Here is a 27,145-nt window from a genome sequence, read left to right as displayed (position 1 = left end):
ATAGGTCTAAACAAAAATTCTAATCAAATAAAACAAACCTAAAATGGTAAGACATGTCTCAGTTGTTTAATGTGGTCAAATACATTTCAAAGCCTGGCTAAAGTCACAAATGCCCCATAGCTTTTCAAAATGACCTGTGTTGCCTCTTCTTTTAAACCCAATTTGAGCCCTATCAAGTTCTCCCCACTGGAACGATAGAAGTGAACGTTGTCATCTTCTACCATCATCGTCTCTACATCGCATCTTTTCCAATGAGCACCACGGGCACTAACGGTGGTGGTGGTCAAGGGATGACTTTGCAATATTTCGTCAACAAAGGGGGTCAAGGGAGAGTCGTAATGAGGGAGAGAAGGATAAGAAGGAAAATAAGGGAGAAGAGAGAGAGAGAGAGTAAATCGATGGCAGTTCAAGGCTGTCCGTTTGGTCGGAGGACATGGCTATTCAGTAGCAAAGAAGACCCCCAAAAACCTATTTTTCGGGGAAAAATAGTAAAATAGTCAAATATCAGATGTTAGAACACCCAAGACAAATGTTTTTACATTTTCAAAGGCTCTAGAAAGCAGAAAAGCATATCAACAAGGATTTTTGAACTAAAATAGCCGACTTTTTAAACATCAAAATAATCAAGCCACCTAAATACAATGAAACAAAAACTTTTATATTAGATATAAGTGCGAATCATAATTACAAAGAAATAGATGCAACACTAAACCGAATGCAAAATTTGTATTTGATTGAACTTGCACAATGAACAAAACCCCTAAAGTCCCCTCCCCTATCACAAAAAATCGGGATTCCATGGATCAACTTTCCACTAAAAAGTTGCATAGGAGACTAAATGATTGGAATGAATGGGATACCTTTGGTTGTTGGGGCCAACAGCATTCAGTTGTTGGGCTGGACACGTTCACCCATGTCTTTGTTTTGGTCAAAAAATAATATAGGTGACGATTACTAATGTACCCACTCTGAAGGTAACGTGGCATTCCCAAAACTGCTCTCAACAACATAGCCTGTTTTGGCACCCAACAGATGATGAATGCCCCTTAAACTAATAAGCTACAGTGTTGATGTTGTAGTCTCCAAAGTCCAAATAATAAACGGATACGGTTTATAGATCAATAAAATAATTTTACTGCGTTCCGATCCATGGACTACTGAGCAAAGCTAGGAAAGCATAAAAACTAGTCTGCTACAAAAATACATGGAAGCAAAGGAAATCCTATTAAAGTAGCTTACTAGAACAAAAAAAAAAAAAAAAATTAAGAGGTAAGCCTCAAGATAGAATATTTTCAGCTTTGAGGGCGAGCAGCTTCCTGGACAGGAGGCGCAGAACTGTAACTCGGAGCATTATTTCCATCGGCATTTCTTTCAACTCCATAGGACAATTGCTGTGAATATCCATGGGTTGTTGGCTGCGGCTGTGGCTGTGCATAGACGGTAGGATTTGCACCCTGAGGATAACTGGATTGTATAGAGGTTCCATGTGGAGGATAAACACCTTGTCCGTAAGCTGGTTGAGAAGTTGGTGGTGGGGCCTGAGTAGGTGGTTGGATCTGAGCTGGGGGTGGTAACTGAGTCATTTGTGTTCCATATGCTGCTGAATAAGTGGTGAATCCTGCCTGATTGTACCCTGGTTGAGGTGGCAGTGGCCCAGCATTACTTTGAGAAGATCCATATCCAATTGGAGGTGCATGCGGTGGCTGACTATAAGTGACTGGATATGCTGGCATAGGTTGGGAAGTTGGAGTTCCATAAGGCTGGGATGGAGCTGTTCCATCCAGTTGAGATGGTGCAGTAGGTGGACCATATCCCTGAGTTGGTGTATCCTGTCCATAATTTTGTGGCTGCTGAGTGTAACCTTGCTCATAACTATTGGTAGTGGCTGGTGGGGTCTGACCATATCCATAGTTGACATTGCTTGGAGCTGAATCTGTCTGAGTCTGTTGTGAATAATAATTATACCCAATGTTTTGCTGAGGTGGTGGAGACACACCTGATGGGTTTGTTTGATCCCACGTCGCTGGTTGAGGATAACTGCCATAGTATGGTGGAGGTGTGGGATAAGATCCCTGTTGCGGATATCCATATCCAGGCTGTTGGGTTGGAGGTGGAGCTTGTGGACCCCAACTACCAGGAGGACGGTAAGTCTGCTGTGAATAGCTACCGGACATTGATGGGTTCTTTACACGATTCTGCACAAAATAAACTGGTCAGCAACAGCAACAAAAGAAAAGATCTCAACAAAGAAGAAACAATATAAAACTCCCAGGGGAAAATGGGAAGTATGAAGTAAAGCATTTCAGGAGAAGAATAGGATGTTTGCTGATTAGGATTTGAAAATCACATTTTGTTTCTCATTCTTCATGGAAAACTACAAGAAAATTAAGGAATTTCATAAAGGTTACAAATATAGGTCTGTATCCAGTCTACGCCTCATTCTTCACGGAGAACTTAATTTTTTCTATTGGTACCTAGAGGACATTATTCCTATACTTAGAACCCATGTTCTTTTTTCTCTCTGATATAACCATGGCACCTTGCATAGAAACCATACCATCTGACAAATGGAAGTAAAGCAATCAATCATGGAAAAACCCAAGGCATATATTGTAATAAAAGGTAATCAGTATGACAAATCCATAAGTTGTTAAGGTGCAAGCACAAACTGTCAAACCACTGAAGCAAGTAAATATTTACTACTCACATCACTGATTATTTCATTGATCAAAACTTTAGCCGACTCAATTTGTTCTGTTGTCCCATTTATATACACTGATCTCTCAGTTGATGTATCACCAGGTGGAAGATGCAGAGGTACAACCTGAAAGAAAGAGGGCATCAGACACTAAATCCAAATGACAATCATGAAGCATCATACATACATTGTTACTACACTTCGCACCTATATTGGATCAGAAATATTCAAAATATGCAAAAAGATGATGCATGATTTCTAGGGTCTGAGATAATCAACATACATTTTGCCCCAATTTCCTCATTCCCAGGCTCCCAGCGGGTCAGAGAGACCCAGGAGAAAAGCTGGCAAAAACCAAAAGTGGAGCCCACAAACTCTAGTGAATCCATCCACCCTCTAGGACATTGAAAACTATATAGGACAACACAACCAGGCATGAAAGCCTCTCGTTGTAGTGAAAGAACTGACTTATCTTAAATTTTGGGTTCCAATGGCATAACCATAATTTTCAGCAAATTACAGTGAGTGTTGATTTTCTATAGTTTTACATGTTTGTTATTTCTCAGGTGTCAATGGATTTCTGTATTTTAAAGGTACTTTATAGGCTCCGTTCAGCTGCTGTGTGAATTTCATTAGGTGTCATGGTCCTCATAGACCAAGTGCAAATCCTGGTTTACTTTTCAGATTTGACCTTGTTTTGTTTGTTTGTAAGAAGTAAATAGCAATTAAAATTATGTGGTCCCCAATTTATATGAAAGAGAAATGCAACGGGAGGAAGGTTACTTACTTGGGGGGAGTAAGGTAGGAAGAAAATTGATGTGGTCCCCACTTATAAGAGAGAAAGGTAGGAATAAGTTGTGCATATTTACATTAGGAGCATTAGTACGGAGCCCATTTGTTAAAAGAGGAATTGATAGAATTTTACTTTCATCCCTTATAAAAGAGTCCAAGGGCTGGCCAACCCTCTTTCTTTTCTTTTTTTTTTCTTGATAGATCTGGCCAACCCTGTTTCGTTTGCCTAGGTGTGAAAACTTGGGTGGTTGGGTTGGGTTGAGGGCCAACCCAGCCCCACCTTAGCTTAGGTGTGCAAACTTGGGTGGGTTGGGCCAGGTTCAGGCTTAGGTTGGGCTGACCCTGAGAAGAATTGGTCAGGTTTGAAAGAATTTACAAATATATTTTTGTACAACCATCTCTTACTGGGATTTATAGCCCAACAAAGGAGTACAATGGATTGAAATATGTTTTTTTTTTGAGAAAGATGAAGTATACAAGTATATATTTTTCAGCGTAATAAAAACAAAAAGAACCCATGTACGACAAGGGATTGTACATTGAAATTTGTATAAATTTCATTAACAAATACACATATACATATTTTATACATGGGCAGATACATGTACACACTCAAACATATATTTATGTACATATGCGTGTGTATGTGTATATATTGATGCGGCAGGATCCGGGCACTCCTAGCTGGTTGTTGACTGGCTCCTAGCTGGCAACGGACAGCACCTGAGAGGAAGAAGATGAAGGATTCCCAAGGGATTTGTCCGGCGGGAATACTCCGAAGCTTAAGTTAGAACGCTGGGGGAGAAAGCAAAGAGTATAAAAGGCTAAGAGTGTAGGTCGCGCTAGATCACTGTGTCTCAAGATTAGCTCGTGAGCAAGTAAGATAATTCAAGTTCAGATGAAAATCAGAGAGAGTCCTCTCCCCTTCAATTAAAGGGCTTTTATAGGGGCATTCTCGTCAAATTGGGTGTAACCGCCACTGGGCTCCTGTCGCAGCCGTTACCTGCCAGGGCTGCGCAGGTGATCGTTACAACGTACTACCCGCTTGGATGAGTGACACGTCCCAAAGGGACAGGCACACCACCATCTGTCGAGAGACGTGGGTGCAGACTGTCAAATGGGCAGGGACTGCGCCATTAGTCGAGAGATGTGGTGCAATCTGACAGGTACGGTCTTGTCAGATAGAAGCTTCCTGAGAGTGTCGCATTGCCTAGTCACGAGCTACTTTGTAGCGAGCTACCCTGTCGCGTAGCGAGCTATCTTTGTCGCGAGCTACTTTGTAGTGAGCTCTTAGGGATACTTCGAGGTGGCCCTCATTGAGGTTGTCTTTGGGGCAGTTCTTCTGCCTAAGTGTTGGAGCGAGCTGGTTACCCTAGCTCGCGAGCTGAAATAGTCTTGGAGTATTCCCTTCTCAGTAGCTCGAGGGACCTGGAGCTCGTGTTGTAGCGAGCTCCCCCTACAGTGAGCTATGACGTAGCGAGCTATTCTACAGGCTCGTTACTTAGTTGCAGTCAGGTTGTGGTGCTGAGCTATTGCTCGTGCTGAGTCAGGTCCACGTGTCATTGTCTCAATGGGTCGGGTCAAATCATCCTCCATCATATATCACTAGAAATTTGTATAAATTTCATTAACAAATATACATATGCATATTTTATACATGCACAAATACACATACATATATGTATGTACATATGTATGTATGTATTTTTATATATCATTAGAAACAGATATTTTTTACTGTGTTTGGGTTGGGTTGGGCTAAAGCCACCGGAGGCCTCAACATGAACCCAACCCAAAGTTTATGTCAGGCCCAAGTTTTTCTGTAACAGGCCTGGCCTGAAGCCAAAAAAAATAATAATAACTCAGGCCTAACCCATGCAAAAGCTCAGGTGGTTTAAGAATTAGTGTTCGTAAAGTTTCTCTTTTGTTTTCTTATTTTCATTCTCTTCCGGATGATCCAACATCTTCCTTATATTTTATGATATATGATCTGATCTGTTATCTTCTTACTGTTTATCACATTTTTAAAGGTTCTTGATTTAGTCATTAATCTTGGCGATTCTTGAATTGGTTTTCAATCTTTCTTTGCTTATTGGAACTACTTGCCCGAAATTTCTTGTAAATTGTTCCAAGCTAAAATTTACATTGCTGTACTCCTTGAGTTATTCAATCCCTTGACCTGCACAATCTATCTAGAAAGGAGAAAGAGATTCTTTCAAGCCTGGGAGAAGCCATCTATCCCTAAAATCATAACTATCATGTCAGACTAACCTAAGCAAAAGAAAAAAAGAAAGAAAGAGGAAAGAAAGAATAGAATTATAAAGAGGTTTTTTTCTATTCTCTCTCTAATTAAATAAAACAGAAACTCCATCCTTATTTTTTCTATTTTACTTTCCATTTTGAATATTTATCATATAAAGTTAATAACCTTCTTTAGCTGCTAATTGATATGAAATTTCTATTTTACTGATAGATTCTGTTGCTGATAAAAAAGGGCTAGTAGCACTACATTGTCGTTTTATTTTATTTTTTTTATCAGCAACACAAAATTGATTCATTAGACTAAAAAATAGAGATACAACAAGGAATTGTGGCCACAAAACAAAGCCCAAATAGAAACTATTCACTATTTACAGAACTGCCCAGAACATAGATCATCTTTGAGTTCCTTGCTTTGCTAGACCATCGGCCAAACTGTTTGCAGATCTCCTTATCCACCTTATTTGGATTATCATGTCTTTAGAAATCTGCTTGAATCTCCTGAATTCATTCCTTAACTTACATATGATTCCTTCCCACTTTTCAGCCAACCAACAACTACTTCTGAATCACCTGCAATAATTAGCTTAGTAATCCCCATTTCTTTAGCTTCCTCTACTCCATAGACTGCTGCCAATAATTCTGATCTCACAACATCTCCATGCTGAACAGGACCTGAGTACAAAGCTAGAATGTTTCCATTTTCTTCCCTAATTTCTTCCACCCAACACATGGAGGAGACCAGGCCTCATGTACTATATCTGTCCTCTAGACAAAGAACCTGCAATTATTCCCCACGATCTGAAGAAGTCTTCGACCTTAAAGTCAGCAAAGAGCTTTAATGTGCTCACCCAATGCGCTACTCTTAGGGTAATCACCTCAACTCCTTAATTCTTTCCTTGTCTTCAACAATTCTTAGGTTCCTTTCCTCCAAAATTTTCCAGACCACTGCTGCTCCAAGGCATCTCCACATAATCCTACCTCTTCTTTTAGGGCAGCTGAAAAGGTGAGAGCTAAATACACCTTCCAGGCAATTAGGGGGAAGCCAACTGCATCCAAAAAGATATGAAAACCATTCCCAAATAGAAATAGAAAAAGGACAGGAGATCAAAAGATGAAAGGCAGTCTCACCATACAACTTACATAAAGAGCACCAACTTCGGGACAAGCACCAATTTGGTCTTTTTCTCTACAACAAATCACAGGTGTTAATGGGGCCATGAAAAACTTTCCAACAATAAGCACCAACTTTTGGAGGGATGGGCCGAGACCATATCTCCTTAACAGGGAAATAAGGAGAGGGGGCGGTGGAGATAAGAGAATTTAAAAAGGACTTATAGGAAAAGAACCCGACTGATTAAGGGCCCACACTTTAGAATCTGAACCACCCTCCCCCAAAAACACTAAACTCAACAGAAGAAACAAAGCTGAGACATTGGAAATTTCATATTCCCTCAGATTCCTAGTGAAGCCAAGATTCCAACTCAGGTCTGAAAGGGATGAGGGAAAGAAGAAGAAGTTGGGGTAGGATTTTAGAGCATGAGAGTGCAGTTGGAAACGTGCAGACAAGGGAGGTAGAGAAAGAGGTGAGTAATGAGGAAGAGGAGGGAGGAGGACCAAATGAAACTGATAAGGAGGACTCGGTTGCACAATTTGTTGAGCAAATGGGCTGTAAAATAAAGGATCCAAATGAGTTGAAGGTATTTTTGAGGAAAGGAAAGGTAGAGAGTAAACCAAGGAAGAAGAAGTTGAGTGAGTCAAAAAGGCTAAAACGAGATGTAGAAGAAGATAAGGAGTTCAGTGAGAGAAAGGGCAGAAGAAGAGGGACCAATTGAAAAGAGGACAGGTAAGGGTTTTTTTAGAAGGTGGTGATGAAGATCCTCAGTTGGAATGTTAGGGAGTTAAGGAGGGCTAGGAAAAGGCCTTTAATAAAAGAAGTAATAAGAAGAGAGGATCCAGACTTGGTGCTGATTCAGGAGTCTAAGCTGATGGAGTTTGATAGGAGATGGGCTAGATCGATGTGGAAAGTAAGGGGCATCAACTGGGCTCTTTGTCCTTCGTGGGGAAGGTCAAGAGGTTAAGTGACAATGTGGAAAGAAGAGGATTTTGTGGGAGTAGAGGAGCTGATTGGGAAGTTAAATGTTTCTGTCAAGTTTAGACACAGGGTATATGGATTTGAGTGGGTATCAACTAATGTGTATGGTCCAACTGGTTATAGAGAAAGAAGTGAACTTTGGGAGGAATTAGGAGACATTAAGGGACTTTGGGAAGGCCCTTGGTGTTTAGGAGATTTCAATGTCATTAAATTCACAGAGGAGACTAATAGGGTGAGGAGAGGCAGTAGCACTAGCATTAGAAGGTTTAACAGCTTCATAAACAGTTTTGAGTTGAAAGAGGTTCCTTTGTTACATGGTCTATTTACTTGGTCCAATCTCCAAGAGAACTCTATATGCTCTAAGTTTGATAGATTTTTATTCACAGCAGATTAGGAGGAGCACTGGGGGACTATTATTTATAGAGCATTGCCTAGGGTAACATCAGAACATTGGCCTATTACCTTAATGAGAGAGGACCTTGGTATTACCGTACTAGAGGGCCCACTCCTTTCAGATTTGAGAACATGTGGCTGTCTCACCCTGGATTTATTGAGTTGGTGGAAAATTGGTGGAATGACACTAACCCAAGTGCTATTTGGGAGGGGATGAAATTTCATTGGAAGTTGAAGGAGTTAAAAAGGAAGATTAAGGATTGGAATATTCTACAGTTTGGAAGGATTGAAGAGAGAAAAGAAGTGATCAATCAGATTGAGGAGCTGGGTGCCAAAGAAAGGGGAGGCAATTTTGAAGTGAGAGACAAACAAGAAAGATGGATGCTCAAGAAGATACTAGAAGACATCCTATTCAAAGAGGAAGTCAGCTGGAGGCAAAAGTCTAGACATAAGTGGGTGAAAGAAGGTGATAGAAACACCAAATTTTTTCATGCAATGGCCAATGGTAGAAGAAGTCAATGGATCGAGCTAAAGCACCAGGACCGGATGGCTTTACCATGGCTTTTTACCAAGACTATTGGGAGATATTAAAGCAGGATATCCTTAAAGTGTTTATTGAATTTTCCTAGAGTAATAAATCTGGGGCTGAACTCAACTTTTATTGCTTTGGTCCCAAAGAAAGTGGGAGCAAGTCATCCAAGAGACTTTAGACCCATCAGTTTGGTTAATAGCTAGTATAAAATCATTGCGAAGGTGTTCTGTCTAGAAGAATTAGAGAGGTGCTTCCGGAGCTAATCTCACAGAATCAAGGGGCTTTTGTTGGAAATAGGCAGATTGTGGATCAAATTTTAATTGCCAACAAGTGTGTGGAGGATATGCGAAGAACAAGGAGGAAAGGGATTGTGTACAAGTTGGATTTAGAGAAGGCTTACAATATGGTTGATTGGTCTTTTTTGATGCAAGTGTTGGATTGCTTTGGTTTTGGGGAGAAATGGTGTAAATGGATCCTGGGTTGTATAGACTTGTCATTACTCCATCCTGATAAATGGAAAGGTAGTGGGTCACTTCCCAGCTATTAGGGGAATTCGACAAGGGGGCCCCCTCTCTCCATTTCTTTTCACCTTTATCACTAAAGTGTTGGGGAGGCTAATTAAGAAAGTAGATTCAAGAAGTCTTGTGAGGGGATGGAGAGTTGGAAAAGACAACATTCCTATCACCCACTTACAGTTTGCTAATGATACAATTCTATTCTATGAGGGGCAAGGTTAAAAAAATTGAAACGTATCAGCCAATATGTATCGTATCGGGAGCACCCCGATATGCCCCTACAGAGGGTGTATTGGGGTTCTAACTAGTTCAAAGGGTGGAGGAACCTTAAACCGCCCCCCTGAACCGGTTTTGAAAAAAATAAAAAAAGGTACTGGGGCGTATTGGGCATATTGATATTTAGAACCTTGGTGAGGGGGAGGATGTGAGATGGGCCAAAAACTTGAAGTTGGTGATTCAAGTGTTTGAACAAATGTCAAATAAGAAGGTGAAATTCGATAAGAGTTGTGTGGTGGGGATCAATATGGAAGAGAGTTATATTGGAGAGGGCTGAAGCTTTGGGTTGTACGGTGTCTCAATGGCCGCTGAACTATTTGGGGATGCCCTTAGGGTATAACCCGAGGAAAGAAAGCTTTTGGAGCCCCATAATTGATAGGTTTTCTAAGAAGTTGGCCTCTTGGAAGAAGAATTATTTATCTCTAGGTGGTAGAATTACTTTTATTAAGTCTACCCTAGCTAGTTTGCCTGTGTATTACTTTTGGTTTTTAGGATCCCAATTAAGACAAGTAAGAGTTTGGAGAAGTTGATGAGAGACTTCTTGTGGGAACCAAGGGAGGAGAGGAAGGATCACAGGGTAAATTGGGAACTAGTCTCTAGGAGTAGGGCTGACAGAGGGTTAGGTTTAGGTAACATTTGGAGGAAAAATGAAGCATTATTGGGGAAATGGTTATGGACAAGGGTAATTTTAAGTATTCATGGTCAGGCAGATGATGGTTGGGACACTAGGACTTTGGCAAGGTCTCTTGGTGCCTCTCCTTGGAAATCTATACATGCCATTCTTCCTTCCTTTTTGCAGCACATCAGGTATAACCTCTGCTCTAGGAATCAGGTAAAGTTTTGGGAGCACATTTGGGTGGGTGAGATACCTTTGAAAGACCAATTCCCTTCCCGGTTTAAGGGCAAGGTTGTGTCTAGTTTTCTAGTTCCTTCTCAGTCTAATTTTGGGTTTGATTGGAATCTAGGGCTTAGAAGAGGCTTAAGGGATGTAGAGGTTGAAAATGTCATGAATATGGTTCAGATCTTAAACCAGGTGGTGTTGGATCCCTTTGAGAGGAATAAGAGACTGTGAACCCTAACTCCCTCTAGAACCTTCTCTTGTGCCTAACTCCCTCTAGAACCTTCTCTTGTGCCTCTCTCCTCAAGTCCCTGCCTTCATCAAGCCTTCCTTAGAAGATGTAATACTTGTGGAGTACTCCAAAGAAAAAGGTCTTTTTGGTGCTTGTCTCCGAATTGGTGCATTCTTTGCAATCCCAATGGTGAAAGCTCCTACAGTCCTACCACTTATTAGTTTCTTACCCCTTTGCTATTGATCTTTGGGAATGGTTTCTTTCCTCTTTTGGTTGCAGGTGGACCCCACCACCAAACATCCAAAGTTTGTTTAGCCCCTCATTCTTTGGTTGGCCAAACAAAAGGGGAAGGATAATGTGGAGATGTGTGAGGGCTATTGTTTGCTAGACTCTTTGGGAGGAAAGGAACACCAGAATTTTCTCTAAAGTGGAAAGAAGTAAAGAATGCCTTATTAAAGTAGTAACAATGAGGGTAGTACATTGGTTGAAATCCTTGGACCTGTTTTTTGATATTTCTATGGATATGTTGCTAAATAGCTGGCTGGAGGTGGCAAAGTCTGCTCCTACTCGCTCTTTAGTTTGTCCTGTGTGGTCACCACCAGGAAGTGGATTTATAAAGCTAAACTTTGATGGAAGTAATGAGGGTAATCCAGGTCCATTAAGTGTAGGAGGGGTTTTCAAAGATGAGGATGGGAAGGTGCTCGCTTTGTATTCAGGTTCCATTGGGTTTGGAGACTATCTCAAAGATGAGGTCTATGCAGTACTGGAGGGTATAAGGAAGTCTAAGGAACTGAATATACAAAAGTTAAATCATTGAAGGGAACTCAAAGCTAGTCTTGAGTTGGTTACAAGAAGGTAGTGGACTTTGGAAATATGCTAATGAGACGAGTGAGATTAATTGGCTAACTAGAGGACTGGAAATCAAGTTTCAATGGGTCAAGAGAACAGCAAATGCATTTGTTGATGCTTTGGCAAAGCAAGGAGTGGGAAGGGATCAAATGCTTTGGGCTGTTTTGTAACTTTTTCTTTTTTGTTATCTTCCTGGAGAGAGTTAAGCTTGTTTATCTCTCTTTGGAGCGTTGTAACTAAATTCTTTTAATCTAATGGATTCCAGTTATTGATCAAAAAAAATCACAAATAGGTTTACCTTTGAAACTAGAAAGCTCAAAGAGAACGAAAAACCTCCGAAAGGGGGGCTCTTCCCCTACCCAAATATCCTCCCAAAATCTAATTCTCTGACCCAAAGCCAAATCATACCTTATGTGATTAAGGGAACACAAGAAGATTGTCGTGGATAGCCTTCCAAAAAGCAGCCAAAGTAGTTCTATGTAAGCAGAACGTGTCCCAACCATTGTTTGACAGCCCATGTACACTTGAAATAACTCTAGTCCACTGCCTCTTATTTTCTTTAGGAAATCTCAAAAGCCATTTATTCAACAAGGCCGAATTCTTCAACTTAACATTTCCAATGCCCAAACCCCCTTCAACCTTCAGTTGCATCACCTTATCCCATCTAACCAAATGATCTTTCTTCCCTTCATCAGTCTCCCAGAGGAAATCTCTCATTATCTTTTCAACTCTTTTTACCACAGCTTGAGGCATCCTAAATACCGACATATAGGTTTGCTAGAGTGGATTTGATCAATGTAATTCTCCCACCCAAAGTGATATAATTCCTTTTCCAACTTGCTAGTCTTTTCTCCCACCCAAAGAGATATATTGTCGTTTTATATCCTGTTGTTTAACTTTTCTTTTCTTTTTTTGATAAGTGTCCTGCTATTTAACTCTTGAATAAAATTCTATTTTTTCATTGCTTATAAAAATATTATATATTGGGGTTACTTCTACAAAATTAAGTTAATTTGCTAAATTAGAAGGATATAAGTAGCAATCATGGTTTATTTTCTGTTAGTTTGCTTTTGTTGTTTATATTTTATTTTTGTATTATCAATTAATTTGTTTGTCCTTGTTCATTATTTACTTATTTATTTTTTATAAGTATTATATTAAAATGGGGAAACCCCAAAAGACATGTACAAGTTTGCTGAACTGTACACGATAGAATGAGCAAAACCAGGGTAAGAGAGCAACCTGCCCAGCCAAAAACCATTTACACTATGAGATCATTGTCATTAGTGATCCTATTCCACTGATTTCAAAATATCTGATTATCCCAACCCTTTTAGCTCCTTGAAAAGACCTGCCCAAAAAATTGTAGTTTAGTTTTCTCCACTTTTGCAATAACAACTTCCAGAGGCAATTCTTTATTTGAAAAATCCTGTTATGATGCTATCACACTCCATCCAAGAGAATAGCAAGGGGAAGGAGTTTCCAAATGATTGGCACCAAGAAGAGAAAAGCCCCAAAACATTATGAAAGAGAGGTCTGATTTTGCTGAAAAGATGGAAAAGTGTATCATAACCCCACCAGTTAAATCATAATGGATACGGGGATGTGTTCTGGGACTCTTATTGGCTCTTGCATAGATGACATAAATTTATGATCTGCATGCCTCTAGCATTCAGCAGATTGATGGTGGTAATCTTCCCAAGGATGGATGACCATGCAAAGAAAATGACTTTGGAAGGAGCTTTGGCCTTCCAGATCTAACGCCAGTCAACCACATTATTTATTGATTGATTTATTTATTTACTTTGATCAGTAACTGGAAATTTTATTAATCAGAATAGAAATATAGTTACAACGTTCTAGTCCAATATGGAAAACTCAATGTTTTCAACCAATGCTCAAACAGGCCAGTTAGAGTAGTCAACCTGTTACTGGCCATATTTATGGGTCCATTTCACCCCTAAACCATTTACTTACAAAAGAAAAAAAAAAAAAAACAAAAAATAAATCTGTTGACCCAGTCAACAACCTGGTGACCTGATTAGTTAAACGGCTGAACCATTTGACCCAATCAGCAGGTTACAAGTTCGACATTGGTTTTTTTTTCTTTTTATTTTTGTATTTTTAGCCATTTCCATCATCAACAACAATACTTCTCACGTATCACACTTATTTTTGTTGAATATGGTGATTATAATATCAGAGAGATGCCCAGATTTTCTGCAAATTTTCTGTATTTTTTGTAATTTTATCTATTCTATATTTTTATTATTTAATATATGACGCAATGGGTTGACCATTTGAATAAGACAATCCTGTTTAGCAGAAAGACGGATATTCCTTGCTCATTATCAGACAATCACTTATTCACAAACCTTGTGTGGGGCTAATAGTTTTCATTGAACTGCTGACCCATGACCCAGATGGAAAAGTGGTTTCAATTCTTAAACACTGGAAAACATATTATAAATGCAGATATTTGTCAGAAAGTCATAATCCAGGTGACCAAGGTTTGCTTACGTACCTTGACAACTATGGAGTAGGGAAACCAGAACCCTCTTATTAGACTAAAGCTCTTAACTCTTGCAAAGTTTTGAACATAGTTGTCAAGGCGACGCCTAGGCAACAAGGCGCCCTTTGAGGCTTGCCTCGCCTAACCGCCAAGCAGTTTTCTACTTCCTACTATAAAATACTTTTTTATTCATTCCTTTTTGAGATTATAATTATAAAATAGATATTATTAAACTAAAATAATCATTTTGTGTGTTTATATACTAATTTCTTTTTATTATTTTCTTATTTATTAGGGTTTAATCAACACAAACATTGCTACTGTATTGAACCCTCGAAGACTTAAAAACCTGAACCAATAAGTAAGGAAGAACTTAAAATTTTATCTAATCAGCACATTTTCCTCTTCCATATATTCTTCTTCTTCTACTACTACTACTACTACTACTACCAATACTTTTTATTTTCTTCTTTTCCTATAACAAAAATAAGGGTTCAGCCCCTATATTTTTTGAATTTTATTTTCCTTCTTCATTTTATTCTCATGAATATGTTGATTTTCTATACTTTAATATGAAATTTATACTTTTCTTATGAAAATCATGAACAATTATTAAAGAAATATGGTTATAGTACCTAGGGAACTACCCTAGGATCTATGTTTTAACATAAAAAAATCCATCGCCTAGGCGACTAGGCGACAAGGCGCCCCCCAATCGCCTAGCCTCGCCTTGGCGCCTTGAAAACTATGGTTTTGAAATTGACATATACATTGGGATGGAATCATTTTATGGTGGAAGGGGTTGCCAAGTTGTCAGATTGGTTTTCTGTTAATGCAAGAACATAAAAAACTCCAAGAACACAAAATCCTTGGCACCATAAAACTATCATTGGCGCCTTGAAAACTATGGTTTTGAAATTGACATATACATTGGGATGGAATCATTTTATGGTGGAAGGGGTTGCCAAGTTGTCAGATTGGTTTTCTGTTAATGCAAGAACATAAAAAACTCCAAGAACACAAAATCCTTGGCACCATAAAACTATCATTGCATTATTTCTCCGAAGCAAGGTTCAAAGTATTGGAAATGCCAAGTGCATCAGAAAGGCAATTTTAATAGACATATCAGGATATGCCTTGGATAGCATGGAAACACTATAAATACTTCAATAAATCATAAAAAAAAATAATAACAATAAATACAAGGCCTCAATAAGGTATGCATAACTAAGTTAATATATTTTAATGGGTTTTATGAAGAAATATATTGTAGTCAATTATAATTTTCATTAAAAAACCCTATGCTAAACTATAATTTATAAATTATAATCCCTAAATTTTAAGGGATGGGAAAGGCCCAACCATCCTATCCAACCATAAAACATGCAATGGCACAACTTCTAAGTGAAAATAAAATTAATAAGTAATTCTTATTTAAATAATTGCTATCTAATTTTAATTTCAAAAATTACAAAAAATAAAATAAATAAATACTGTACAATATATTAAAAATATAATTATTGAAGAAGAAACTTAAATTGCTCTGTGGATATGATAGATCATCCATAGATCTATGATACATAAAATCCTTATGATTGGATCATAAAAAATATAATTAATTATTACTTATTTTTTAAATTCTAAAAAATACAAAAAATCAAAAAAAAAAATTAAGAGTAAGTATGATAGATCATACATAGATCTAAAACATATTAAATCATTATAAGCAAATAAAAAAAATTCAAATAAAAAAAAATTCAATTTTCTAATTTATATTTTTCCCAACTTTTTTATAAAATTCTAACAGATCTACCCATAACACCAAAAAACTGTGATTTTCAACACAAAAAATGTAGATCAACATAGATTTAAACATTTTCAAACATTCAAGCAAAAAAAGAAAAAACTAATTCACAAGATATTATGAGAAAAATTGAAAAAAAAAAACTTATCTAGTTTTGCAATATTTTCTAAAACTTGAAAAATCTTCAAAAACTTTGATGATTCACACTTGTTTCTTGTGTGTGTGTGTGTGTGCAGATTTAGCACTCTAGAAATGAAGTTTGGAGTTTTAGAGTTGTTCGGGGTGAAAGAACGCTTATTTTAGTGTAGTTTGGAGCTTTTTTTGCAGATTTTTTTGATACATATATATATATATATATATATATATATATATGTATATATATATATATATGTATATATATATATATATGTATATATATATATATATGTATCAAAATACATACATATATATATATATATATATATATATTTGCAGATTTAGCACTCTAGAAATGATCAACACTTTTTTCGTTTTCTATCTGTATCTTTTTCGTAGCATATCCACCAATACACCTGATATGCCACCAATACGGGCCAATACAAGTACAACACAATGGGAAAAAAAGAAGATGATACCACCTATTCCCCCCCGTATCCCATATCGAGCCTTCAAAGATAAGATACGATACACTCTGTATCGTGCGTATTGTGTCGAAATTTTAAGACGTAAGCATAGATATGCATTGGAATGGAATAAGGAAGAATTTGGCCCGTATTGGTGGCATATCAATGGGTACAAAGACTAAAAGAGAGTACAATACGATGGAAAAAAAATTTGGCCCATATTTACCAAAAAGTTGTAGAGACTAAAAGAGAGGATAAAAGCTTGGAATAAGGAAGAATTTGGGAGAATTGAGAAAATAAGAGATTTCCTAGAGACAAAAATGCGGGCCTAAATGGCTTGGAGGGGGATGGAAACACAGTTTTTCCACTCCTTGGAAAATGGGAAAAAAAAGAAGAATCTCATTTCCAGCTTAGTAGTGCAAGGAAAGACAATTATTAGAGAGGAAGAAATAGAAGAAGCCTTTGTTAATCATTATAAAGGAATCTTTTGTTGTGATGGGGGCCATAGAGAAGCCTTACAAAGGTAGAGTGGACCAAACTACAAGAATTGCAGGTAGAGGCATTAGAAGACCTTTCACTTTTGAAGATGTTAAGGAAGTAGTGTTTGATATGGAGAAATCCAAAGCCCAGGGCCCAAATGGGTTTTCAATGGCCTTCTACCAATCTTGTTGAGAGATGATGAAGATCTAATGGAGGTCTTTAATGAATATTTTGCTAGAGGGGTAACTCACCCAAGAACTAATGCCACCTTCATTGCACTTGTCCCAAGGAAATCCCAAGCAAATCATCTAAGAGATTATAGGCCAATTAGCCTTGTAGTCAAGATGCAAATGGATTGAATTGAATTTGGATAGGGGTATATTCGAATTCAATTCAATAGGACATATCTCATATTCGAATACAATTCAAATCCAATCAAATATACAAAATTTAGAGTTGAACTTGATTCGACGGACAATCGGATATCCGATTCAATTTAGTTAGAGTACAGAGTACCAAAAATCAAAAGAAAAATAAAGAGATAGATCAAAGAAAAAATAAGAAGAGATTTAGACATATTTGAGTACTTCTAAGAGATTATGCATTTGAGAGTGTGCAAGATTTCTCTTCTTTAGCTATTTTTCACTAACCCAATACCAATGAATGACTCCTCTTTCTTGACATCTTGTTATGGCTTGAAAAGAGAGTGATCAATTAGTGGCATATACCTTGAAATCCCAAAGCGGTGGTTGTAGCGAAGAGGTGAAGAAGAGGATGGAAAGGTTAGGGTTTGGGAAAACAAAGAGACAAAATTAGAGAAATTCCTCACCAGTTCCAAATATATATAGAGAGAGAGGGTAGGAAGAAGAAATACCTCGGGTGTTGGATTGAAGGAGTTTGCATCCCTATCATTGTTTTGGTTCTCACGAAGTGGAAAGCTCCTAATTCCAAAAAGAAAAGCTTCTTCCTTCTCAAAACTCTTTTTGGTTCAAAGACCAAAAATATATAATACAAAATATAAATGTTTAGACTCCATGTTTCTCGAGACTTGCATTTGAGGCTTGGGTCTATAAACTGTCAACATAGGCTTTATAGACTTAACAAAATAAAAAGTCATTTTAATATAAAATATTAATGAGATAATAATTATATACAATATAATATATAAAACATATATAAATATTTTTTATCGGATCAAATTGGATTTTTCAAATCAAATCAAGGGGTGATTCAAATTCGATCCGATTTTCAAATGGATCCTATTTTTTAATTCAATCCCATAGGAGGATATCTGAACCCAACAAAATAGGATTTTATTCAAATTCAAATCAGATCATGATCCAGTTCATTTGCACCCCTACAACCTTACCTTGTGGGAAGCCTCTACAAGATCATTGCAGAAGTCCTTTGAAAAAGGACAAGAGGAGTGTTGTCAATGCTGAATCTCTCAAAATCAGGGAGTCCTTGTCAAGGAAAGGCAAATTGTGGACCACATTCTAATTGCTACTGAATGTGTGGAGGATGAGAATAAAAAAGGTGAGAAAGGTGTAGTATACAAACTGGATTTAGAAAGGGCCTATGATTTGGTGGACTGAGTTTTTTATTCGGGTCTTGGAGAAGGTTGGTTTTGGCAACAAGTGGTGTAAATGGGTTAGGAGGGGTTGTCTTAGCTCTTTCCATTATTCCATCTTGGTTAATGGTGTGGCAAGAGATTTCATCCTAGCAAAGAAAGGCCTGAGGTAGTAGGCAAGAGGATCCCCTCTCATTCTTATTCATGTTGGTGGTTGATGTGTTGAGTAGATTGACTATAAAAGTAGACTCAGACAATCAAATTAGGGGTTGGAAGGTGGGGAGAGATTAGGTTTTGGATACACACCTGCAATTTACAGATGATATAATCCTGATTTCTAAAGGAGAGGAAAATTATATGAACCTAAAAGGGCTAATAAGTCAATTTCAGAAAGTTTCTAAATTAAAAGTGAACATGGGGAAAAGTTGTGTGGCAGGAATAAATATGTCGGATGGAGAGACAAGTGGTTGTAAAGGTTCTAGACAATGAAACCAAAAATTGGCCTTTGGAGTACCTTGGCCTACTTATGGGTTTTTTGGAAGATAGTGATTAAGAGATTTTCAAAGAAATAGGCCTCGAACTATATCTCCGGGGGGGGGGGGGGTAACCTTAATAAATCTACAATGGCAATCCAAACGATTTACTTCCCGAGAAAGGATAGAAGGTGAAGTGGAGGGTGGTTAGCAAATAGCAAACCTAAAGAGCAAGGTGGCCTAGGCCTAGGGAACTTAATACATGGTAATACTACTCTACTTGGGAAATGACTATGGAGATTTCCTTTGGTGTCATGGACAACAGTTGGGATACAAAAGCTTTTACTCTCTTGTTTCCTTTGTCCCCTTGGAGATCCATTCAAAAGTAACTTCTTTCTTGAGCTTCATTAGATATGGTGTTGTTTGTGGAAATAGAATCCTTTTTTGGGAGGAATTATGGTTTGGGTAACTCTCCTCTAAATAAGTAGTTTCTTTTGTTACAATCAAGGTTGACAATTTTAAGAGACTTATTGAGACACACATAGATACGGGCGAAAAATCTGGATGCGCATAAATATGCTAGGAAATTCAACTAAATCCTAAAAAATATATTAATAACAATAGTTACAAGTTTTACATGATTGTAAATAAGTTAATTAAATGTAAAAGGCCATAATTAAATGGTTTATATAAAGTTTGAGATATTGAAACACAATTAGCAACTAAAATGTGTATGGAAATACATTAATTTTCAAATAATCAATATGATTTATCTTAATATTTATTAATGTACAAATTTTAAGAATTAATCCTCACATTTATTGAGAAGCATCGACTAAGAAAAAGAGAAAATTTACTTAAAAATAAAAATGCACATAGCAATAGAAAACAAATGGGTGTGGCTTAGTGGTGAACTTCGTTCGTTAAAACCTAATGACCAAGGTTCAAATCTTTCTATTGCTAAACTTTGTAGTTTTATACTAACAAAACGAAGTTAATGAAAGAGAGGAGCATTAATTAATGAAGTTAATAAGAGAGAATTCCAATTAGGCACTAAAATTTAAATTCAAATTTAAAATTATGCTTTAAATTATAGGAGCAATTAACTAATTAATGAGAGAGAGAGAGAGAAATTACACTTAAATATAGTAGTAACTAACAAAACAATGAGAGACAATTTGGCCTTAAATATAGTTTAATGAAATTAATGAGAAGGAGACCCAAAACGAATTAAGTGTATGGGCTGTATCAGACTTGTGCCGGAACAATACATATCAGTCAATACGGTCTGATACGTTGCAAAATTTTGAACCTTGGTTATACTTCCTCTCTTGGTATCATATAAAGAGCCTATTTCTAAATTGTGTTCTCTTTTGGTTTAAACTGGGATTTTGGCTTCAGCAGGGTTCTTAGTTATACTCTATGGCTGCCTTGTTATCTATGCTCAACTCTGTTTTTTGGACCCACACAAAGCAAATAGTTGAATTTGAATTGCTTCCCTTGATGGCTTCATTTCCTGTGCCTCTTTTCTTGGATTGCTTTCTCCCATGGCTTCTTTTCTTGTGCTTCTATTTTCAATGCCTTAACCTCACAATCCTTTGCAGTAACTTATCCTATGAAAGAAATTTGGAGTAGATCAGTCCCACCTAAAATAAAGGCTTTTTGCTGGGAAGAATCTCTTGGTAAGATCAACACCTGTGATGTACTCCAAAGATGGCCCAATAAATTCCTTTCACCTCATGCATGCATTCTTTCCAAAGCAAACGGTGAGAGACCATCCTCTATTTACTAATCATTTGCCCTTTTGTGAATTGTGTTTCGAGGTATTTTTGCTCCCTCTTTAGTTGCAGGTGGGAACCTCCTCAAGATGTAGTCAAACCTCTTCATCCCTAGTTTCATGAAACTATCAAAAAAGAGAGGAAGAATATTGTGGAGGGAAACAAGAGCAACTCTAGTGTGGACTATTTGGGAAGAATGGGATTAGGAATGGGCAAATATTCAAGAAGTATAGCATAAAAGAAGAAAATAATAAATAGTAAAAAGGTGATGGTAGCACATTGAGCAAAAACAATGGAAGCCTTTAAAGCTTTTTTTGTGGATGATATTATGAGACCATGGGAAGCCATGAGCCCGTGACAACTCCACAACTGTGAAAGATAGTGGTGTTGGAGTGGAAACCCCCCTTAACACAACATAAGTCTGAACTTTGATGGAAGCTCAGCAGGTAAATCATGGACCCTTTGGAATTAGGAGGACATTCAGAAATGGAGAAGGTGTGGTGCTACCTTTGTATCGTGATTGATTGAACATGGAAAGTCATTGAAAGATGAAATTCTATCTCTCTTACAAGAGCTGAAACTAGCTAAGTGGCTCAGAATGAAACAGGTGGAGGTCGAAGGAGATTCAAAACTAGTTATATCTTGGATGAGCTGCAAGAATCCAAGTGCCTGAACATTATGCACTGCTTCAGGCTCGGGCTTCAGCTGGGCAGATTCAAATTTTGGCAAAAGCTCAACCCAAGCCCGGCCCATAAACATGTCTAATTTAGGCAAACTATAAGGGAGAAAAGAAGCTTGGCAACAGAAGTGGAAGCTGCCTTTAGATGGGAGAAGAACAGCAAACAGGTTGGCTGATGTCCTAGCAAAACAAAGGGTTTATAGGGAACAATTTTTGGGTTTAATTGTAATGGGTTGCTGGATAATGTTCCAAATCTGTGTAATGATTTAAAACTCATTTAACAACAGTAATTTCTGTTGCTGATAAAAAAAAAGAAAAAGAAAAACTCTAAACAAACTTTGCAGGTAATTTCCAATTTCTTACAAGATATGCAATATGAAATGACATGCCACTAACTGAAAATGAGAATACCCAATATGATTTGAGTTGAGTGTAAAGAATGAAAAGAAACTCATCTGTACACACCTGAATTCGTGCTCCAGACCTACTTTGCATGTTCTTAATGGTCTCACCTCCCTTACCAATGATTAGAGCAACCTAGAAACAAAAGTAGAAGTATATTATGTAACCCTGAAAATATAATCCAACCATAAAGATAGATCTTCCAGTATTACCTTGTTGTTTGGAACTTTCATCATAAATTGTTCAGCACCCGGCTGCACAGAACTTAATCCATGTATGGCAGAAGGACCAGAACCCCCTGCATCTGTCTGTTGCATCCAATAAAGAAAACATGAGCTGTGAAGGCCTAGAACCTTGTGATTTGGGATTACAAAATTAAATGTATTGATAACAAATTTTTTAGTGCAAGTACACCTCTGCAATTACATCCTTGATTAACTGTTCTGCCCTGCTAATTTGCTCTGCTGTACCCATCAATTCTACATCTCTTGTCTGAGAGTATGGATCAGCTTCAGCATCCTTGGTTACTTGGATTCTGGCTCCTGATTGAAGTTGAAGGTATTTTATTGTTTCTCCACCTTTCCCAATGATCACACCAACCTATAGAGCAAAAAGGTCAAAAAAAAACAACAATTGAAAACATGCACCAATTTATTTCAAGAACCAAAAAACAACTAACCAGTACCTTTCCATTTGGAATCTCTATTTTTTTACTTGTGCCTTGAAAACCATGATATTGGCCTGGTTGTGAAGCATATGGAAAAGACCCAATTTGTGAGTTGCCTGCCACCAGACCGGAAGGCTTCTGCACAGGATCTTACATACCAACAGAAACTTAGTGTGAGAAATTGTCAAAAGTAATAATAGAAAACCCATCCCCAGGTATCAAAAGAAACTGTACATTAAACAGAAGGTATATATATACACACACTAGGAACATGCATGTAGAACTTTGAAGTTTGAACACAAGTTCTAGATAATGGAACTATACACAATTCTAAGAAAAGCTACAAGATTTTTACATTCAGGGTTTGAATAACTTTTTGAGAGAAAAAGGTAAAAGTATTTATTAATAGAAGACTGAAAGAGATACAGCCTTGCCCACTGAGGCACTAAGCAAGGCTGAAAGGTGGATAATATTGTGAATAGATTACAAATAACAACTAAATAGAGTTAAAATGGACAAACAACTAGTATAACATATATGACTGATTGACTGTTGACCTTCAAAAGGAACATACTGGCACTTCTTGAGGTTATAAAAGCACTTGTTTGCAAGAAAAATAGAAGATAGGATAGTTTGGCTACAAAGATCTCAAATTGAGAAGCTCATCTAGAAAGGCTTCACATCAAATGACTAGAAATATATCAGAGTGTCTGGCTTACATTCCTTACCAGCTTTTTTTCTTTTTTAAACTAACTTGCAATTGAAACAACTCAAACATCAAAGCTCGGATAAAGCTTTGACCTTTTTTGTCCACACAATCCAAGTAGCTCAAGCAGCACATATTCAAAGTTCAAACTAAACTGGAAAGAGATTACTGATTACCAGAGAAAGGAAACACAGTTAAGAAACCAACTTGGTGCCTAGAATTGTTCAAAACCACCAAAGGAAAAGAAGATCTTTGAGAAACTGTATTCACTCATCCCATTTCTTGCAGATTCCCAGTGCAAAGACAAAAGGATTCCCCTATTTGGGAATTGGGTTTGCTACACAAGTCATGTGCAGGAACAGAGCTGCACCACCCCAGGAATCTAATGACTAATAAAGTTCCACTTGTTGGCCAGATCACCCTCTGCTGATGGGAAGTGTTTGGATTCAGTAATCCATTGCCACATGGATAGTGAGAAGGTATCTCAAGTGGGTTTTGGAAATGGTTGAGACTCGAGTTCCCTTGAAGGCTAAAGCAACTAGGTGGCATGCCAATTGGCTAGAGACTGTTACTTTGAAGCTTCTTACCTCACAGACAGTATGCCACATGCTCAGTTAGAAAGGGGAACAGCAAATCGACCATGATTACTTTCCAATTACAAGTTTGTCTTCTTCATTCAGGGCTCTAACCACAGCTCAAGGGAGGGAGGAAGGGAGAGAGAGAGAGATGGTGATGTGGCAGGCGGTATTAGAACAGGTGCAATCGACAGCATCAGGCATTCTCAAATCCTTTTAGCAAATTAGCTGTCTTCAACCCAGATTGGCTGCTGCATGGATCGACATTGAAAACCCAGTTTTACCCAAACGTACTTGCTATTTTAACGCAAAGCATCCACTGAAGTGAAAATAAATTAGGTAGATAATTGGAATCAGAGACTCTGATCATTTTGCCCTCTCCATCTCTCTCTTAAACAAATGGAAGAAAAAGGAAAAGATTGGATAAGTTCAAATTTTGGGTTTTGGATATGCAATAAAGAAAAGGGCAAAATGGTTTTGTAAAAGTTCAAAACTGAACCAATGCTAAAGGTGGGAGCAGAGTGTTGGATTCTGAAAGTACATGGTAGCTCTCTGTTGTCACTACCCCCAAAGTATAAGGTAGTTCTCTGTATTTTACTCCACATATTAATTTTGTGTAGGTCTGAACAAATATACATAAATATTATCAGATGAGATTGGAGTGGATCCATATTCAATAAAATTATAAATTGATAGAACTTGAATTGCCTTAATCGGATCAAATTCAAATTTTGACAAATGTAAGAGAGAGAGAGAGATCTGTGACACATTTATACATTTTTTTTGAGAAAAATTAACAATTTTATTAATAAAAGAGCAAGGGGTACATGAGGAGATGTACAGCTGCAGAAAAGACTCAGGCCAAAGAATTTACATAGGGTAACATACAGTCACTAAACAAAGAGTCCCTATGGATCCCTGATTTATCTAGACCGTCAGCCATTGAGTTTAGGTCCCTAGGATCCATCTAATCTGACAATTAACCAAGCCATAATATCTCTTGCTTCATCCAGTTAGTGCATTAGGAGCCAAGCCCATTATTAGTACTAACAGTACATTTATTTATAAGACACTATGTGCTTTCGTCAATTGTAATAAATAATTTGCTATTTAACTATTCCAGTTTTTCTACCAGTGGCTTCACTTGGGTGCTAAAGGAGTTTTATGCCTTGGGTTGTTTGGAAACATGGAATCTAATAGCAAGGTTCTTGCTTTTGGAGTTGTTAACTTGTCATCCTTGTAATTTATTTAGAAAAACAACCCCATCTACTCTCAAGAGCAACTGATCCTCAAACCATCTCGACAAAAGATGAGTTATATAATGATCATGCTACACGCATGCCACGACCTAGAAATGCAGTGTTTAAAGAACCAGCCAGCCACAGAAAGGGGTAAAAAATAAACACCGTATTATGCAGTCAGAGGTATAGAAGTTTATGGCGAGAATCCAACAAGATAGTAGTACTAACTGTTTTGCTAGGGTTTTCTTCCATTGAACTTAGGTTGATCTGAGTTGCACAAGCGTATCTTTTTGTTTTTTCTTCTTCTTCCTCAATCTCCAAGCTACTAGTATATTGCATTCTAGTGAACCGAGTACACCAAATAAACCAGCTTTCATATACGCCAGACGGTTGGTTAAAGAATTCACTGACCAATGCTTCGTTCAGTCTTTCTATGTACATCCAAGAGTTCAGTCATTAGCTTACGATGATTCTTACAGGAAACAGGCAATACCAGGGTTTAGGGTTGTATAAGTAAACTACTCCACAACAAGAGAAACGGCAGTATCGGAGGACGAACTTCATTCAGATGATGAACAAATAAAATGTTTATCCATAGAAACGGTCGATGCCCAAGCAAACCAAGAAAGCAAAAGAACCTCAAATGGACTGAAAGCGATGAAGGAGAAACTTACCAGAAAATGGAGGGTGAGAAAGGGAATCGTCAGAGGAGGGAAGGTCGGAGGTGTCGTCGAGGCGAGGGCGCTTGGCTTCAGCACTGTTAACGAGACGAGCGACAATCTCCTGAGCTTTCTGCTTCGCAAGCTGGATTTCTTCCAACTTTCTCTTGCTTGTGTCTGTTTGTGTTTCTTCTTCCGCCATGTCCTCCGAGGTCAGCAAACAATCTTTTCAAGCTCTTCGGAGAGAGTTCGCAAACACACGAAAGAGGGGAAGAGAGAGAGAGAGAGAGAGAGAGAGAGAGAAGGTGAAGGAGGGAGCGAGAGAAGCAGAAGATATAATGGCAGAGAAGCTGATGAACGAAGTAGCTGGGGGCTGGGGGCCTGGGGCAGATATTATAGTGGAAAGGAAGTGTTGGGATGAGAAAATCCGTAGGTTCGGGCATGCCCTCACTTGTATGTCTTCCCAATTTGACGACTTCGGTATCGCACTATTCAGTAAATGACATAACAACCCAACCCTACCCTACCCCACCCCCTCAAAACTTCGAAGTTGAAATTGGAAGTAGGCAATTAGAGGAACAACCCCAACTTCGAAGTTTTTTTTGGTTAATCAACAATGACTTTTCCCTTTCCCCTTTACCCCCCTCCCTTTTTTTCTCAAAGTGTGGTTTGCGGGATTTGATTCTGCGTCGATGTTGGGACAATCCAACTTCAAAGTTGGAACTTGAAAGTAGACCTGTTAATGGGATAGGTAGCGGATGGGCTGGCCTAGCCCGATCTAAGTTGAGCTTGGACGGGATTTGAGGCCCATGGGCTCGGGCCTAAAATATCAGGCCTGACCTTTTTTCAGACTAGATTCGGGCTTTCTTAAAAAAGCCCAACCCAAGCCCGAGCCTAACTTGATAGTGTATTATATAATAAAAATATATTTTATATAATAAAATATATATAATATTTTTTTCTTTATTATTCTTCTCTTTTTTTTCAAGTAATAGCAATATCTTTCATTATTTTTTTAGGTTTTGAGTTCTTTTAATATAAATAAAATAGTTTTTAATTGAATAAAAAAAAGAAAACTATTTTTTCAAATTTCTAGTTGGGCTTGCTCGGGCCCGAGCTTCAGGCTTTATATGAGGATCAGGTTCAAGCTCAAGACCTAGGCTCGATGATCAGGCCGGGCTTGGGCTCAGGCCTAAGCATATTCTACTAATGTAAAGGCAAAGCCCGGCCCAGCCTAGCCCGTAAACAGGTCTACTTGGGAGTAGGCAATTAGGGGTATACCAATGTTTTAGAAACCGACTGGAACTGGAACCATTTTGTTCACCGGTTTTTAGGTTAATCGGTTCGAACAAATGGCCCATTCCAATTTAAAAAATAAAAAAAGCAAAAACCGTTGTTCGGATTGAATGGGTCGACTGTTTGACCACCTAGGTCAACGGGTTGCTAACCAAGTCAACGGTTTTGGCCAAAAAATGAGTTTAATGTGAAATAGAACCAATTGCCTAGATGGTTCCTAAG

At 37.9% G+C, this 27,145-nt stretch overlaps 1 protein-coding gene across 1 annotated transcript; it reads right to left on the bottom strand.

Moving 5' to 3' along the window:
• Positions 1 to 1,088: 1,088 nt before the first annotated feature.
• Positions 1,089 to 26,074, bottom strand: LOC104611219 (uncharacterized). The gene is made up of 7 exons (XM_010278184.3): positions 25,643 to 26,074; positions 22,465 to 22,595; positions 22,194 to 22,379; positions 21,992 to 22,087; positions 21,843 to 21,914; positions 2,708 to 2,824; positions 1,089 to 2,195 (listed from the first exon to the last, which is right to left on the bottom strand). Exons 1-7 carry the CDS (start codon positions 25,827 to 25,829, stop codon positions 1,293 to 1,295), a joined length of 1,692 nt encoding a protein of 563 aa, XP_010276486.1. The 5' UTR covers positions 25,830 to 26,074; the 3' UTR covers positions 1,089 to 1,292.
• Between the last annotated feature and the right edge of the window lie 1,071 nt (positions 26,075 to 27,145).

Source organism: Nelumbo nucifera, chromosome 4 (genome assembly GCF_055504915.1).
Source record: "Nelumbo nucifera cultivar China Antique chromosome 4, China Antique-T2T, whole genome shotgun sequence".
NCBI lineage: Eukaryota > Viridiplantae > Streptophyta > Magnoliopsida > Proteales > Nelumbonaceae > Nelumbo > Nelumbo nucifera.
This window is presented reverse-complemented; position numbering and strand designations above follow the sequence as displayed.